General features: G+C 39.8%; 1 protein-coding gene across 1 annotated transcript in view; it reads left to right on the top strand.

Annotated features, from left to right (window-relative positions):
* Window positions 1-16,265, top strand: part of GALNT9 (polypeptide N-acetylgalactosaminyltransferase 9) — a 153,018-nt gene that overhangs the window by 26,570 nt on the left and 110,183 nt on the right. The window contains exon 2 of the mRNA XM_086474153.1: window positions 4,701-4,881. Within this exon, the coding sequence (XP_086330279.1) occupies window positions 4,701-4,881 (181 nt within the window). The remainder of the gene's footprint in view (window positions 1-4,700; window positions 4,882-16,265) is intronic.

The raw sequence follows: 16,265 nt of genomic DNA on the forward strand, positions 1-16,265 counted from the left end.
CTCCCTTTAAGATGCCGTATATCGGACAAGTAAAACAGAGGAATGCAGCATCACCTCTTGCTGTTGGTGTCTTTTAGTTCTAAGACTGTATCATGCAGCAAGATTAGGCTGCTGTGTTTTTCATTTTGGGTGGTGGAGACATTTAGAGTCTCAGACGTGTAATTTCTGTAATTACTTGAGCAAGGACTAGTTGTCAGGCCAGGGACTGCAACATTAGGCCCTTCTGTTATAATTTTTCCAAAGGAAGTAATCTTAAATACTGAAGCTAGTCAAAGTGCCAAATAGCCTCTTATCCTAAATTGGAACAAAAGGGACAAATATTACACCTTCCTTCAAAAGGAAGCTCCCTAAAATAATTTTAGAAATATTTAATGTGTATTGAAGTGCTTCACTTGGTAAGATAAGAGAATTTCTGTTTGTTTTAAATCACTAACTGCAACACAACTCTTGAAGTGTTTTAGTCATATTTCAACAGAAATCATGACTGTCTCATTCTTCACTTTTCTTACAGAAAATTGTTTCATTAGAAAATTCAAATAGTCCTTCTTAAATACCCCAAATATCATGATATCACTTTTTGCTTACAGCTTCCTCCTTTGCATGACCCAGTTGGAAACATGATTATACAATTCCTGATTGTGAGCCTCCTTTGTGCTAGTTTCTCCCTGTCCCTGCAGAATGCTGCAGGTTGGTGACTTGATGCTAACCCAGTTGCTTTATGATGATTGCTGCAAGGAAGAATGGAAGGTTCTCCGTCATTTTTTAACTAGCTTTACTGGAAGAAAGATTCATAAGGTACATTTCTACAAAGAAATGTGAACACTAAAGAAGAGTGGTTTGTGATGTATGAAGTAAATCTGTTCAGGTTTCAGAGGCAAGAATACTGTTTTTCAAGGGATCACATTGGGCTAATGTTAGTCATTCAGAGTAGGAACTTTTGGTGTGTTTGTACATTAATAGCAAACTGTAGGCATCATAATATTTGTAATAATTGAAAAAGAAACAGTCAGGACTGCACTAGAGAATGACAACTAGTGTCACAAGTCCTATCTGGAGTCTGCATGCTCAGTTGTGTCTCTTGGCAGCAATTCAGCATAATGCTATGATTTGAATTTGTCTCAGAGAGGAGTTGCTACCATTATAGGCAGGAAATTTTGACTCACGAGTTAGCTCCTATTGGCTGAAGTTTGGACAGCAGAGACACAACTCTGGTTTTCTATTTACCTGAAAATGCAGCTGGGCAGAGATTTATGTGGCCAGCCTAAGATCACAAGACTCTTACTCCCTCTACTTATGCACAGAGGAGGAGCATGGCTGAGACAAGCATGCAAAAACTTTCTAAATGCTTCTGCATGTACCTGAAGACAGTTTCATGAATTCAAGAAAAATATCAGACATGAATGAAAGCTATATATGTATTTGAAATAATAATAATAATCTCTGGAAATCTTTAGCTTACTTTTTTGCAGTTGTTGCATTAGGTCCAAACTCTCTAGGATGGCTTGTGCCGTTAACCCTGTGCGATTTTTTTAATAAAAAAATATTTTTATTTTTCCCAGAAATTTCCCTGATGAGCAGGAATAGGGACTCTGCCATCCTGTTGGGGCTCAACTCAGTCCACCTGAACAGGTTTCTTGCATTTTCCTTGTACAGTTTGAGACAGGACATGAGTGCTTTCCTACTTGTCTTCTGGCTTAGTTCCATACCTTGCTGAAGGAAAACATGTTTGGGAGAGGAAGACAACATAGCTAGCCTGAGAGGAAGAGTAGTCATTAAACAGTAGAAGGGCTCTGTTTTGTGCTACTGAATGTTGGGGGATAAATCACCAAAGGTGGTCCAAGATCCTAGTTTGTCAGTGTGACTGACTGAAGAAGAGAGCTGTCTACTGATACCACATTCCCTTGCCTTAAGCTTGCCTTTCATTTTTCCTAGCATTTTGTCTCACTTACAGCTCTGAAGAAGTTCATTATTGATTAAGCATCAGTATCAATCCCAGTAGCTCAGTGCTTTGGTCTTTTCTCTCTGTGTCCTAGTAATACAATAGCCTAGAAAAAGATGCTGTTTTGAGGCTTCATCTTTCTACTTTCCCCTCACAGGTGCATGGCCTGTGGGGTTTCTGCTCCTGCCTCTGTTCGATCTCCCTTGCTAGTGAGACCTGGAGTTCACCTCCCACACACAGCTATAATGAGACCATGGCTGCATGAGCCTCTTGTTTTCCTTTCTTTTCAACAACTCACTAGGCTTGAATGCTTGGAGCTGTCTGAATTTTTCAAAAGCTTGGCCATGCCAAGAATGTTTTTCTGTAGGGCGTCCTTTTTTTCTTCTTCTGCCCTCCCTTCTCCTGCTACGAGTCATGATTCACTCTGAGGCAGTTGAGCATTTCAGTGCATGATGATGAGGGCCATGATGAAGACAACAAAAACACAAACACGAGCAAGGTCTGTCCTGACTTGGGATCACTGATTGCACTATGAGGTATGTATTTCTGTAGGCAATGTCTGAAATTCAGTACCAAAATTCCCAAGTACTCAGTCCTTTTATGTTCAGACTATTTGTAGTGTTGCACTTAGCCTTAGTACAGGATTTACTCATAAGCACTACAGTAGAAAATGCTAACTTTACTCTTTCAGACCACTAATGAACCACTGTCTCTCTGTTCTGTCCTGCAATTAAGCAGAGATGATGATGGAGCTATAACAAGTAAGGATGGTGTTAGCAATGAGGTGCAAGAGACATTCCTTCATGAGGGACTAAACTGTTCCAGACCTTATTGTGTCTTGGAGAAGCCAGTCCCAGCTTTGTACTGCCTTGCGTGTTTGTTACTAGCAAATGTTGACAGTTTCTTTCTGTCTTTCTCTTTAATTGTTCAGTTGAAATAACGACATCTTCCTCTTGAAAAAAAATCTTAATTTGAAAAATGTTGAGCAGGTCAAACTCTAATTGTTTTGCTCTGCATTGTAAATGAGTTGGAGGATATTTGCACATTTCTGTATGGTGTCCCCAAGACTATTATAAATAGGTTTTTTGCTTATAATGACTTGTTGATAGTGAGCCTTTTGGAAAGGAAAGCTTTGATATAGGATATTTGAGGACCTTATTTACGAGAATTCAGCACTCAGTTAAGTGCCTGCTGCCACAGAAGGTGTTCTTGGCAAAGTGATCATATGGACAGTTTATGTTGGTTTAGTTTTGTTTTATCATAGAATTGCAGAATTGTTTGGGTTGGATGGGATCTTAAAGACCATCCATTTCCAACCCCTCTGCCATGGGCAGGGACACCTCCCACTGGACCAGGTTGCTCCAAGCCCCATCCAGCCTGGCCTTGAACACTGCCAGGGAGGGGGCAGCCACAGCTTCTCTGGGCAACCTGTTCCAGTGTCTCACCACACCCACAGTAAAGAATTTCTTACTAATATCTAATCTGAATCTCCACTCTTTCACTTTGAAATGATTACACCTCATCCTGTCACTACCCTCCCTGATCAAAAGTCCCTCCCCACCTTTCCTGTAGCCCCTTTTCAGCACTGGAAGCCGCTCTAAGGTTTCCCCAGAGCTTCTCTTCTCCAGGCTGAACAACCCCAACTCTCTCAGCTTGTCCTCACAGGGGAGGTGCTGCAGCCCCCTGAGCATCTTCATGACCCTCCTCTGGACACGCTCAAGCAGATCCATGACTTTCTTATGCTGGGGGCCCCAGAGCTGAATGCAAAACTCCAGGTGGGGTCTCACCATTTTACATGTAGTTTTGAGTTCACCAGTAATACACCAGTGAATGAAACCTATAAATGCATTGTTGGACTGGCTAGTATCTCAGTACTGACCAACTGGGGCTAATTGTTTCAGCTCAAGTGTGTCCAAACTTTCTGATCCTATAAGCTGTATAGAGCTGAGTATCTTACATAATATACACATTTCGTTCATCAGAGATCTGAAGGACAGAGGAAACCTGGAGTAATTCCCAAGTGAGAGAAGGTGTTAGCTCCCTGTTAGTTTTACAACATCTTTGTGGGAACAGGGTGGGAAGGTGTGCTATTCAGTCCAAATGACCCATCTATTGACTCACATAGTGAAATTAGATTTACCCTATATTTCCTATGCAGCAGCAGTTGGTGGCCAGTCTCGTAGCTGTGTTCCCAGCATGGGAACAAAACCTGAGCCATTTAAGAGCTGCAGGTGGTCTTAGAGCCACAGAGCAGATGCCTCAGCTCCAGAACTCATTCCAGAACTGACATTAATATGGAGTTAAACTGGCAGATTTACATGTTGTAGAAATTCAATTTATCTCCCTTAAAATGAACAGAGATATAATGGGCTATACTGGGAAAGGGCCTGGCCTCCAGTTCTTGTGAGGAAAATTTATCTTCATTATCTTAAGGATAATTAGGCACTTTGAAATGTTTGGAAACAAGATGCTTATTTCCAGGGATTTATACAGGAAAAAGGAGAAATTGTGAAAGCTGCTAATTGATTCTTTATAGTTTGCTTGTTGATAGTCATGCACTGGTACTACAAGATGTGTTGATATGGACTCTAGTTTAAAAAGCTGAGGATAATTTTCAGAGAGCCATGAGGGTTTCAGAGCTGAGTTTCATGTGAGTTTAGATCTTGTTTATCTAAAACCATTCTGTGGTCACAGAAGAGGTTAGATCCATTTCCTTCACATTAATAATTTGATATTTTTTCTCCTGTCTTTTTTCATTTAGGTCTGGCAAAGCCCATGGGATTAGTTGAAGGCCCAGGAGGCTTGGGCCAGGGGGGAATGGCTGCTACCCTGAGAGATGATAGCCATGAATCAGAGACTAAGTATGAAGAATATGGCTACAATGCCCAACTCAGTGACAGGATATCACTGGACAGGTCCATCCCTGACTACAGACCAAAAAAGTAAGTTGAATTCCTCATTGTTATTAAGAATAAGCGATTGATTGTTGTTCTGTTGATCCATGGTGGCTTTTTTCTCTTCACATCCATTCCTGGTTAGAGCATGACAGCAGTTAGTCATACATATACCGCTGAGTTTACTGAAAATTAAAAAGAATAAAGTGCCATCTCGAGCATGAAGTGCCATGTTAAATGCGTAGCTAATTCTGTGAGTAATGCATTAATATGCACATTCAAGGCCTTGGATCAAAAACTCCGTCAGGATATTGATGCTTATTGGATTTGGTTCACTTAGAAAAATCCAGGTGGTGCCAGCTGAGCCCACCATCAGAGGTGGGAGCCTTAGCCTGTGCTTCTTGTAGTCATGTGCAATGGAAAGTGGGGCAGTGACAACAAACACTTTGTAGACACTGATCACTTAAAAAAACTCACCATCAAATCAACTACCTTTTCTTTAATTGCATTTGATATTCTTAGAATTGCTTAGTGGGGCTCTACAATGTGCTGAAATATGGACTAAGTGTAATCCAGGGTCCTATAATTGCAATAGGATTTTTTTGTCTTTGGAATGCGTGTTTATGTATGTTAAATATTTGTACTGATTTATTCTATTTTTTATTAAAGGTCTTTCAAATCTTTCATATTTATGGAGTTATGTATCTTCCAGATGAGACATTCGCACTGTCATCTTACGAATGAAAATTGGTTAATGTCTTAATGCAGAGATTAGCAGCAATGCCTAGTTACTCTCAGGAGACAGAATTGAAAAGAATACTTAATTAATTTCTAATAATAATCTTCTGTTTTAAAAGACCCACTGGGGCTCCTAGGCAGAACTGAAAGTTAAATAAAAAAGTATCTTATTAAGGGACGAGAAAAGTTTAGCCAAGCAAAACAGCTGTGCTCTGTGAGTAGATTTCAATTGAATTAGGATTTTAGGCAGTTCAAGCTGCCAAAAACAAAATCCAGCAAAACAAAACTTCAGCTTAACTATAAATTTCATTAGCTGTGTTACATATTAATCTAATCTCAGAAGTATTGACTCAGCATTTGTTTTCTCAGGCACTTGCTGTATAAAAGAAAACCTAGATAAAACAAGTGGCAAAGAGAAAAAAATCTACTGTTTTGATATCACGTTTGATGCAAGTATACTGCCTTGTCCAATGGTCTCATCTCTCCATCTGTCTTGATGTATCATAAAAATCCATCACAGAATAATTTTAGGGGAAAAGTAGTTTGTAGTTATGCAAGTATTTGAGTTAGGCATCAGATCTGACCAAAAGACCTTAAAATCAGTGTGAAGTTTTTCAAATGAAAGTCAGTGAGGTTTGACCTGGCCTGTTATAAGCTGCTGTGGTCAGGTGGATGATAAATGAGAATGCTCTACTAGGAAATAAAAGCAAAAGATGCAGAGCTTGAATCTAGCTCAGCAGCTGTCAGAAGCATGAGAGCATTTGCAATGCAGTGATGTTTCACTTCAGATTATACTCTTCCACAGTTTTACTTGGAAGCTTTGATGAGTCATTCAGAGAAGCTTTTTGCTGTGCTCATTTTGAGAATCTCATAAGGCCATACTGCATGATTAACTGTCTGAGTTACTGGGAGAACTGCCTTCTCATGTTCTGAAGCTTTTGAGGTGGTTCTAGTTAGGTCTAGATGCCAGAATTGAAACACTTTTCTCTAGATACTTACGAGTCAAGGAAAACCTTTCAGATTGAATTTGCTATGAAGAATGAATGAAAGTTTGGAGAAATTAGAAGCTCTTATTATACGAAGAGTTTTATCGACTTGTATCAAAGGAGTTTTAGCTGCCGTTTGGTTGCTATTTTCTATTAGAAATTTCTACTGTCCTCATGAGCAGCATTTTTTGTCTCTGATCCCTTCAAATGCACAGCTACTCATACACAGTCTTTCTTGGGAGCTCTCATTCTAATGCTGAGAGGTAGTTTTTACTCCCTACCCTATTAACCTCTGCTTATCCACAATGTAGTACCACATCTGCTTACCTAACTTTCTCTTTGGTTATACTCTCTGCTGTAATTATATATTGGAGAGAACTAAACCTCCAGATCTTTGAGACAGGCTTTGTGAAAACCGCTTTTGTTTTGTCAAACTTTTTATGCTGACTTGCCCAATGGTCTCATCTCTCTGTCTCTTGATAATAGCTCTCATTGCCAAGCCCTTCATAGTCCGCTTATGACATATATTCATGTCATTCCCAGAACTTTTCATTTTTTAAAAAGGGAGAGCTTTTCATTTTTAAATTGAGAGGGAAGGTATAATTAATGTCCAAGGCCACGTACAGAGTGCAGCACCAGTCTATGAATAAAAACACTTACCTGGATTCACATTCCCAAACTATTAAAGCATGCTTTCTCACCATTCTGGCTTCCATTTAAAATGTTCAGATGTACATATTTGCACATACCAGTAGGTATTAAAAATATGAACCAGGAGAGTTTATACTCAAGTCTGCATTGCATAGATGCAATTTATGAAAGTAAACATGATTTCGCTGTGCAAATGTGGGACTTGTAATATTCTAGGCTTTGTCCTCTTTTAAAAGAAATTTGATGAGAAATATTATCTTTTAGTTCATTTTGTCTTTGAACTCCTTCCTTATTGTTGTCCAGTATCTTATTCTGGTAGAATAAGCCTTTTGTTCCATCTACTAGCATAGCTTCAGTAAACATTCAGCAGTTTAATTGCTTTTCAAGAGGTTTTTTTCATCCACACGCTACACTAAAGAGGTGTACAGTCAGACAGCGTGACCATGAAGGCTCCTACATTGGAGTCACCTCCATGTCCTTCCACTGCAGTAAAGTCTACAAGCCTGGGTGGGTAGTCCTGCTCTCAAGATGTTTTTCCCATACACTCGCACTGTGTTCTGCTTTCCTATCTGCTGCTGCCAGCTATTCCTTTTAATGCAGAAGCCTTTTCTTTAAGATAGGAATGGCTAAGTCAATACAGGAGACAACAGTAGATTTTGTGCATGTTGTGTTTGTGTGCCAAATCGAAGTAATGACAGTAAATAGCTTGCTTGTGATTACAATTCACACAATAATTATAAAATTATAGTTTGATCCTAACATGGTGTAATAAATATCTCAGCTTTTTCTTCTCTGATATTGCACCTCCCACAGCTTGAATGCTTGCCCTGTCTCTGTGTAGAAAGCAGACAACCCTGGGGAAACAGTTCAAAAACATACTGTGAATTGATATTTCAAGCTATGTTTAGTTTCAAGAGCCATGTAATATAGAGAACTTGCAGTTTTGTTTTATAAAACAACGCAGAACCTACTCAACAGTTTGTAAGTTTATTCAGTGTGACCTTGAACACTATTTTCATTTCTTGTTGGATTTCACCTAAACCAAATGGGCTGATTGTAAAGTTGTCCTGATGATCTTTCCATAACATATTATGTGTCGTAATGGTGACTTTTGACTTGAAGCAGCTGAGAACAGTGCAACTTGAGAAGATGCAAGGATCAAGTAGCAGGAATAAAATGTGTTTGCGTTCAACATCGAGCAGAATACTAAGGATTTATCATGGTTGATTGATGAGTATTTAGAAATGTTCAGCTAATCATCCTGGTGTTTGACTGACCTGAGATTTTGCTTCATGTACTCAGTGGAAAGTGGTCGATATCTTGTCTGTAAAAATACATGAAAATAACCCTAAAATAGTGGTCTGGTTAGTACTGACTATTATTAACTATCTAAATTCTAGAGTAAATTTTTTAGTACGTATGAAATCTACATTAATGCCAAAAGGATTTTGCAGGATTATTTTTGTTACAAGGGAATTCATAATGCTTGTTATGGAATTATTTTCACCCTCTGTCATACAGGCACATAACAAGCTTGAAAAATATCTCTCGAGTTAAGGGCAAGCCACAAGAAGAAGGGGCAAGGAAAGTAGCACAGGTCTCTACACGTCCCTGCTGCAACCCCATCTTTGCTCCTCAGTGTGCAAAATTTTTTCAAGGGTTATACCATTGTGGAAAATACATTGCAGAGAGCTCAGCATGTTTCACATCCTGATCTCTCTTCCCAGCAGCAAAGTATTAGCAGGACTTTCTAGCCCTCACTTACATACCTCATTTCATCTGTGCGATGGAAGAAAGAGAAGCTTCTCTTGTAAGGAACCGATTATTTTTCCCTTGGAAGCACACAGCTAAGCTAGAGCTTGCCCTGTGGTTCTCTGGGAAAAGTGTTATTTAGTGGTGAAATATTATTGGATTAATTTCCATTTATGTTCTCCCATATTCAAAATGTGTGTTGTGATCATGTAAACCTGAGTACTTAGTGGAGATAAATCCAGTGTTGGCCAATAACCCTTATGTATATGCGTGGGAAAACATAAGTACATGTATTTGTATCAGTGTTCTCTAACGATACGTGTAGATGTAGAGCAGTCTTCAATCCTACCCATGGGACTGCTGTGAAATCTGCTGGGCTGTGTGCATGCCTTTTTTACCATAGTGTCAAAGGGCCAGTGTTTGGCTGAATAGTCAAAAATAGATCTGGAGCAACACAGCTGAGATTTTGATAGAGACCCCGCACTTTCAAAGAGAAGTGCCCCGAGTTAGCCACCTATACCACTGCACAGCCATTTGTCTTCAAGTGGCTTGATTTGTTAGGGGCACTGAGAGTAGAGAAAGAGAACAGGTTTAGCTGAGACATGCGGTATTGCTACAGTGGGCTTCAGGAACAGCAGCAGCCCTTCAGGGGAAATAACAGCCTTCACTGCTGCCAGCTGTAACACAAAATACAAGTCTGTGCTCCAGTAACAAAGGATCTGACTCAATCCTTCCCAACTGTGCATGAATACAGAGGTGCTACAGCCCCATATGGCTGTAGATTTTGACTTTATCAAAGATGAATGCAGAAAAAGGCAAAACCTTAGGGAATTTCATTCAAAGGCAGGGGGAAAGGCCCCCAAACTTACAAAAGCTGTTTGTTTTACAGTGTGACATCCTGGAAAATTGGGAAGTGTCGACTAACCAGATGCTTTCAAACATAAGCATCGTCTCTCAGGATAACATCAATTCCCCTGTTCTTTCTGGTGCACACGCTGGATTGCAAGGGGTTGAATTAAACAGGTTAAACACCTGTAAATCTGGCATTTTCTAACTTTCTATCACTTGACTTTGCAACTTAAATAACTTCTTGGGTTTCTTTACATGCAGGACACGTCCGCACATACGCACACATGCACTTGTCAAAACCACTTGCTGTGATGCATTATGCATACTTTTGAGAAAAGTTAATATGATCCCAGAGCTTCCATAACGGCTAAATTGCCTTTTACAAGAAATTGTCGCCGCTTGGTGAGGATCTTTAATTTAACTGATCTTTTTTTTGTGCAACTTGATGCTTAGTGCATTGTGGCAGTTCAGTGATAACAATAATACTAATATATGGATTCAGTCTGCTGGCTCTATCAGCCAAAGAAGATATTTCTTTGTGTTATGGTCATGGATGTTTGTATTGAGAAAATTCAGCCCTTAAGAACAAACTTATTAATGCTGAGGCAACTCAAGTCTTTAGCCATAAAAAGCAGAGGAATCTAGGTCTTGAGGAAATTACTTTCATTTATTCAGTTCTTTCACAAAGGTGAGCATTTTCGTTGCTCGCTATAGACATTTCACAATAGCAAAGGAATTGCATCTCTAGGGCTCTGAAGTGTAATTAATGGTTCACTCCGCTCTATACCTAAGGAAAAGCTTTTTTAATTACCTATCAGAAAGGATTCTGGAATTGATCAAGCAGTGCTATCAAGGGGGAAGACTTGGTAAATAGACCTCTGATTTGTTCATTCGAGGGTTTAATAACAGTAGCTGGTGTGAGGCCAGTAGCTAGAACACAGCCTTTCTGTAAGATTGTCCTTCATTGGCTGGTGAGCTCAAGCCTTTTGAGAACGCAGGAAGCTCACCTTTAATTTTGACCCTTTCTTTCGGCAGTGGACTTACTGTGATATTTGACCCACCAGTCAGCAGCTCTCTCGAGCCAAATCATGTGTGTTTGTAAGTTCTCTGTCGTGAGAGGAAGATCAGTGGCCTGGTATGATGGCCCCTGCCTGAGGCTGTTGGAGCGGGCAGCTCCTCTGCCTGCCTGTGTTGGATGTCCCTGCAGGAGCAGGGCAGGAAGGCAGATGGCTTTCAAAGAGCATCAGCTTTTGGATCAGTGGATTGGAGAGGGCTAGAACTGGTATTATTTGATTTTCTCCACCTCTGCAGCTTACTCTGCCTCATGACCCACTTTTCAAATCCTCTGGGGACACTGAGTATTCTTTGCACCACTTAGAAAAATGACATAAGAATCTCCAAATTAAAACAGACCCTTAGGATTCTTCCCAGGTTAACCAGAGTGCAACGCAACAGGCCCCTTTGCAAGGAATATTTGAACTGTAACAGACCCAGAGCTTTTCAGGAATAGGAATTTCTGATAAGCAGAAAATGACAGCAAAAAAAAACCCACCTAAAAATATTTTGTGTCAGGCTGATCATCTTATGTTCTGTGAAATTATTATTTAAACAAAGAGTTTAGACCAATGAAACATTTAGTTTCCCTTGAAAAATTTAGTTTTAAAATAATGAATTTTCTATCACTAGCTTCTGCCAATACTTTCAGATTAATGTCAGGTCACAGTAAAGTGAAACATGAGTTAAAATTAAGCATTTCCATTTTTCAGCTGACAGTATTTCACAATCACACCACAGGCACAATATTTTGATTTCAATTAAGCTTATTTTTTAACAGGAAACTTTTTGACTTTTTTTCTCTTGCACCCACTCTTAATAAATCTAAAAAAAGACAGGTTAAAATTCTGAAACCCCCATTTTGGACACTCTGATTGCACATATGATGCAAGTTGAAGCAGAGAGAATGAAAAACAGAGACAGAAAATGGAGCAGACAGAATTACCTCTGGGCAACAGATTGGGATTGTTTATTGGACAGAAATTGAGTAAGAGATGAAACTAACTGAAGTGTTTTAATTAGATCCCAAATCAATGTCCAGATGTGGATTTTGAACAGCGCAAAGGGGGCATGTGTGTACACGTGCTCTGGGACTTTATATAGATCTCAACCAGCTTTGCCAAGTTACATAGGCTGGACATTTTCCTCGGGCTGTGAATCCCCTACAAATAGCACAGGCGCCTTTGCGCACACATTATCTGTGTGCACAATTGGTGCTACAGCTTCCTGGAGACTTACCCAAGTTTGAGCTGACTTTCCATCCTGCCCAAGAGCAGAAGGAGCTGGTGTGGACTGAGTAAATCCCTGTGCTGCTTCCTCTGTGGAGAACTGGGCTCTGACCAGCTACTGCACAGTGTTTAGAGTTGTAATTCTGACTCAGTTCATTTGGGATATCAGTTGATAACCTAAATTTGCTCAAACTGCTGCCTCTGGGCAAATTGTGCTTATTTGTGTAACCCTGTGAATGCCAAAGTCTTATCCCTGCATTTTGGGAATTGTTTCCTATTTGGCTGTCAAGGGTTTAACTGGAACTGTGTGAAGCCCTCAAAAGAGGGGAAAAGTCACCTACTCCTTTGGCTGGGAAAGCAGACTCCCTGTGAATCATAGATACCGCCAGCCAGCCCCTGCCTTTACACCCAGTGCTCTTGGTTTGTACTGTACCTCTGTAGTTGTCAATGAGCCCTGTAGCCATGACTTGGCCCTGTTTATGAAAGTACTGTAGGTCTTCTCCCAACCTCTGCAGGAGCTCTGTTTACTTTGCATTATTAATGATATATGGGCTAATGATATATAACTAATGAATATGGGCTCAAACCTTTGTCTCCAGAATACCAAGTCACCATGAGGTCTTTGGATATTTAATTAGTTATACAATGTTAAATTGCTCCAGTGAGAAGGCTAACTGAGGAACAGCTTAATACTGTGACCGTGTTTCCTAATAATAATAAAAAATTATTGAGAAACTTTCCAACCACTTTTTCAGGCCATCATCAGGAAGGTTCTCAGACCGCTTTTGTTTGATCAACAGCAGTAGGGCTTGACCGTGAGGCAGGACCATGAGACTGCCCAGGCTGTGCTACAGTAATACTCTGCTTTCTGCTTTGTTGTGCGTAGGGGTTGGTGACCCCAAAGGTTTTGGGCAGACAGTACCAAAGGTTTTTCCAGGACATGGCTCCTAAGCAAAAACTCCACATGAGACTGACTCTATGCTGTCTCGATACTAACACTGCTGGATCTGTGGCAATATCTCACAGTTATTTCTGATATTTGATAGAAATTTTCTCTGGCTTTTCCCATTACATATGTTATTGATTCCCTTTTGTTTAGCTAGGCTTTCCAATTAAGTAGTGACTTTAATTATACCACAAAGTGTATAACATAGATTTTGGTTATTAACACTGGCCCATGGGATAATGAAAGGAGGACCAGCAAGGGTAAATTAAAAAGAATTGTAAAAATGAACAACCTTTTCCAAAACCCCATCTTACATTCAAATGCAGTAATTTTCCTTGTGTTATATTTTTGCAGTGTCTTTGTGTATATTAATTGTTGAAGACAAATTCTGCATGACTGTCAGCACTAATAAATGTAGATTTAGTGGAAGCTGAATTTGATTAACTAGAGAGCATGAAAAATAACTGATTGCAATGTTGTGTTTAAATGCAGTAAGCCTGGAAGCCATTCCCTGCAATTTGTCTGCACCAGAATGTACTCTTGAATACATGAATAGTTTATCTAAGGTGGGTTGCATAACACTGACTAAAAATTAGACATCTAATTTAAGGTGATCAACTTGGCTGCCTTTGTAGTCAATGGAGAAGAAGACATGGTAGCATTGCTTAAGATGTGTCATGTGTAATGTCCTCTGGAGGTCTTTCCCTCAGGAACCTTGGACAGCCAGCTTAAACAGGATTTCAGATGAATTCAATCCAAAATGTTAAATGCTCCAAGGTGTACAGAAACAAGAGGGAATTTCCGTATTAGCAACACATGTTGAAGAATGACTTGCCAGCACAGGCAACATGGGTAAGGTCCCCACTCAGCAGCTTTTTTGGAGGCAAACCTGTGGAGGCAGCAAAGTTTTCAGCTGGGAGAAAAAAGGTGATCAAAAAGCTGGTTTGCATCCCTTAGTTTTTCTTATAGATCATAAGACTAAATGAGTCTTATGTGACCTGCACATTTACAGGTGCCTTAAACATGATTTTTTTTTTTTTTTAAAAAAAGTATGCTTTAGAGACTAGTAATTTTCTGAACTTGAAAATAGAGAGCCATAATATTTTTATAGCAGGAGTATTTCCTCCTTAAGAAGAGCAATTGTGGGGTGCTGTCTTCAAGTCGTGTATGCTAGTCTTTCACAGGTAAATACGTATCTGTAACGCAGAAGCGTTACTGAAATCCAGCCATGACTTGCATCTGTCTGCAGCTGTGTGTCGGCATTTTAAAGTTTCTTTCCTTTCCCTCCCCGGGGTCCATGGCTGACTGTTGCCCACTATCAGTTCCATGGAGAAAAGGGTATTTCTGTAAATTTCTGAACTGTCATGTTATGTTACACTCCATGATATCACATTACAGGATAAAAGGAAGTAACAGAACAAGTCAGGCAGTGAATTCAGGGTGGTATTTCTTTTCCTTTTATGTTTCCTTACATGGATCTCTGTTACACTACACCTGATACACTTCTTACAGCTTTGAAGGAGTTCTTCTAATGGTTTGAGTGAAGATGTTCCCCTTTTCTTTCTTAAAATGTGTATGCAAATTTAGTTCTGCTGACAATGTGAGATATGTATTATGTCCAAATGCCTTCCTGGTGTAACTTTAAAAATTAGCTAGTTTTCGTTCCTATTTTATTTGAATAGGTTTCATAATATAAGAAAGTCAGGGTTTCAGGTCAAATAACATCAAGGCTTTTTAGTTGGTTTTTTTGTTTGTGTCTCTGTGATAAAAACATGAACAGGCCAAAATGTCATACAATTTACTCTTCTGTCTGAAATGAAACTGAATTGTGAACTCCAAGTTGATGCAGTGTTTCATTTTAATAGTGTCAGTTCTTGCTTGTTTTGCCCGTGTCTCCTGTTTTGAGTGAATTTAGTGCTAATAAAAGTGAGAGACTCTTAAAACTAGCCAGAACCAGAAGTACCTGACAGTTGCAGGCTAGCAAATGTAAGCTCCCTGTCTCGGTCAGCTTGATCTAGATGCATTCCAAGGTTTTGCTTCTCTGAAACAGCACCTGCCAGTTAAGTTGTTTGATAGTTTTATGGTGTTGAAGTACAGGGCCTCTTTCTTCTGTTCCTCCAGCTTTCTGAAAAATTCTTGTATTCCGTTGTATTGCCTCTGAACCTTCTGGTATGGTCTCAAAACCAAACCACAGTCAAACCATGTCACTCATGTCACCTTGCTGGATGCAACTCCAAAGCAGATCCAGTGACAGTTGCCTCCTATGCAGTCTGTGCACAATTTTCACTAAATTTTTATTGAACCAGCTGGCTGTCTTAATAAGAAATCATCATGCAATTTTGCCCTGCATCCTTTTGGGCAACAAGAAATCCTGCATCAGCTGAATGTTCCCACCTAGAGATTTCTCTCGAAATATAGTGCAAGCCCTGAGGAGCAGGAGCTGCAGGCCTGTGCCTTGGTGCCTCCTTTGTAAAGCCAGCACCGTGCTGATCATTTTGTCTCTATTTCTTGGCTGTCCAGGCACATTTAAATAACCTGTGTGAAGCAGGCATCATGTAGGATGTGTTACTAAGCCTGAAATCCCAGGTGGTGAAAAACCCACTCTCTTTATATAGCAGAAGGAGATCAGGAGGTAAAATGTGGTGTAAAATCAGATTCCTGATCTCTGTGGTTCTTGACAATTCTGTGCATTTAGAGGAATACTTTTGTGAGCACTGGGGAAACTCAACTGGGAAGTTTCATGTTTCACACAAAACTTGTGATGGAGCTTTTAACTGGCTGAAGTATTGTAAAGGCAGCATCACTGGGGAAACGCATGGCATGCTCTGTGTTTCGAGTATTATTTTTTTCATTCAGTGTGCAAGTAAATGCTCTGTCTTAGAAAGATGACTAGCCTAAGTCTATAATTACTGAATATTTGAGGCAGAGTTACTCTTTGCAAAGAAACTTGGTATGGGCTGCAATTTCTTACATTAAGAATCCTCTGTACATTATTGTGACTGCCTCTGGCGTATAGATTAGCATATACCTGAAAATAACACTTGGAAAATACTCTGAATCAGTGTTTCTTATCTCCCCTCCCCAGAAAGCAAGCCAGAAGGCCCTTGCTCAGCAGAAGGTTAACAGTAGTGACAACAGAGGAGGCAACATTATTCTCTGTTTTCTGTAGAGAATTAGGATATAGCTGATATATTGTGTAAGGATCACTTAAGCAATGACAAGAAGCCA

Source organism: Leptosomus discolor, chromosome 16 (genome assembly GCF_034619465.1).
Source record: "Leptosomus discolor isolate bLepDis1 chromosome 16, bLepDis1.hap2, whole genome shotgun sequence".
Taxonomy (NCBI): domain Eukaryota; kingdom Metazoa; phylum Chordata; class Aves; order Leptosomiformes; family Leptosomidae; genus Leptosomus; species Leptosomus discolor.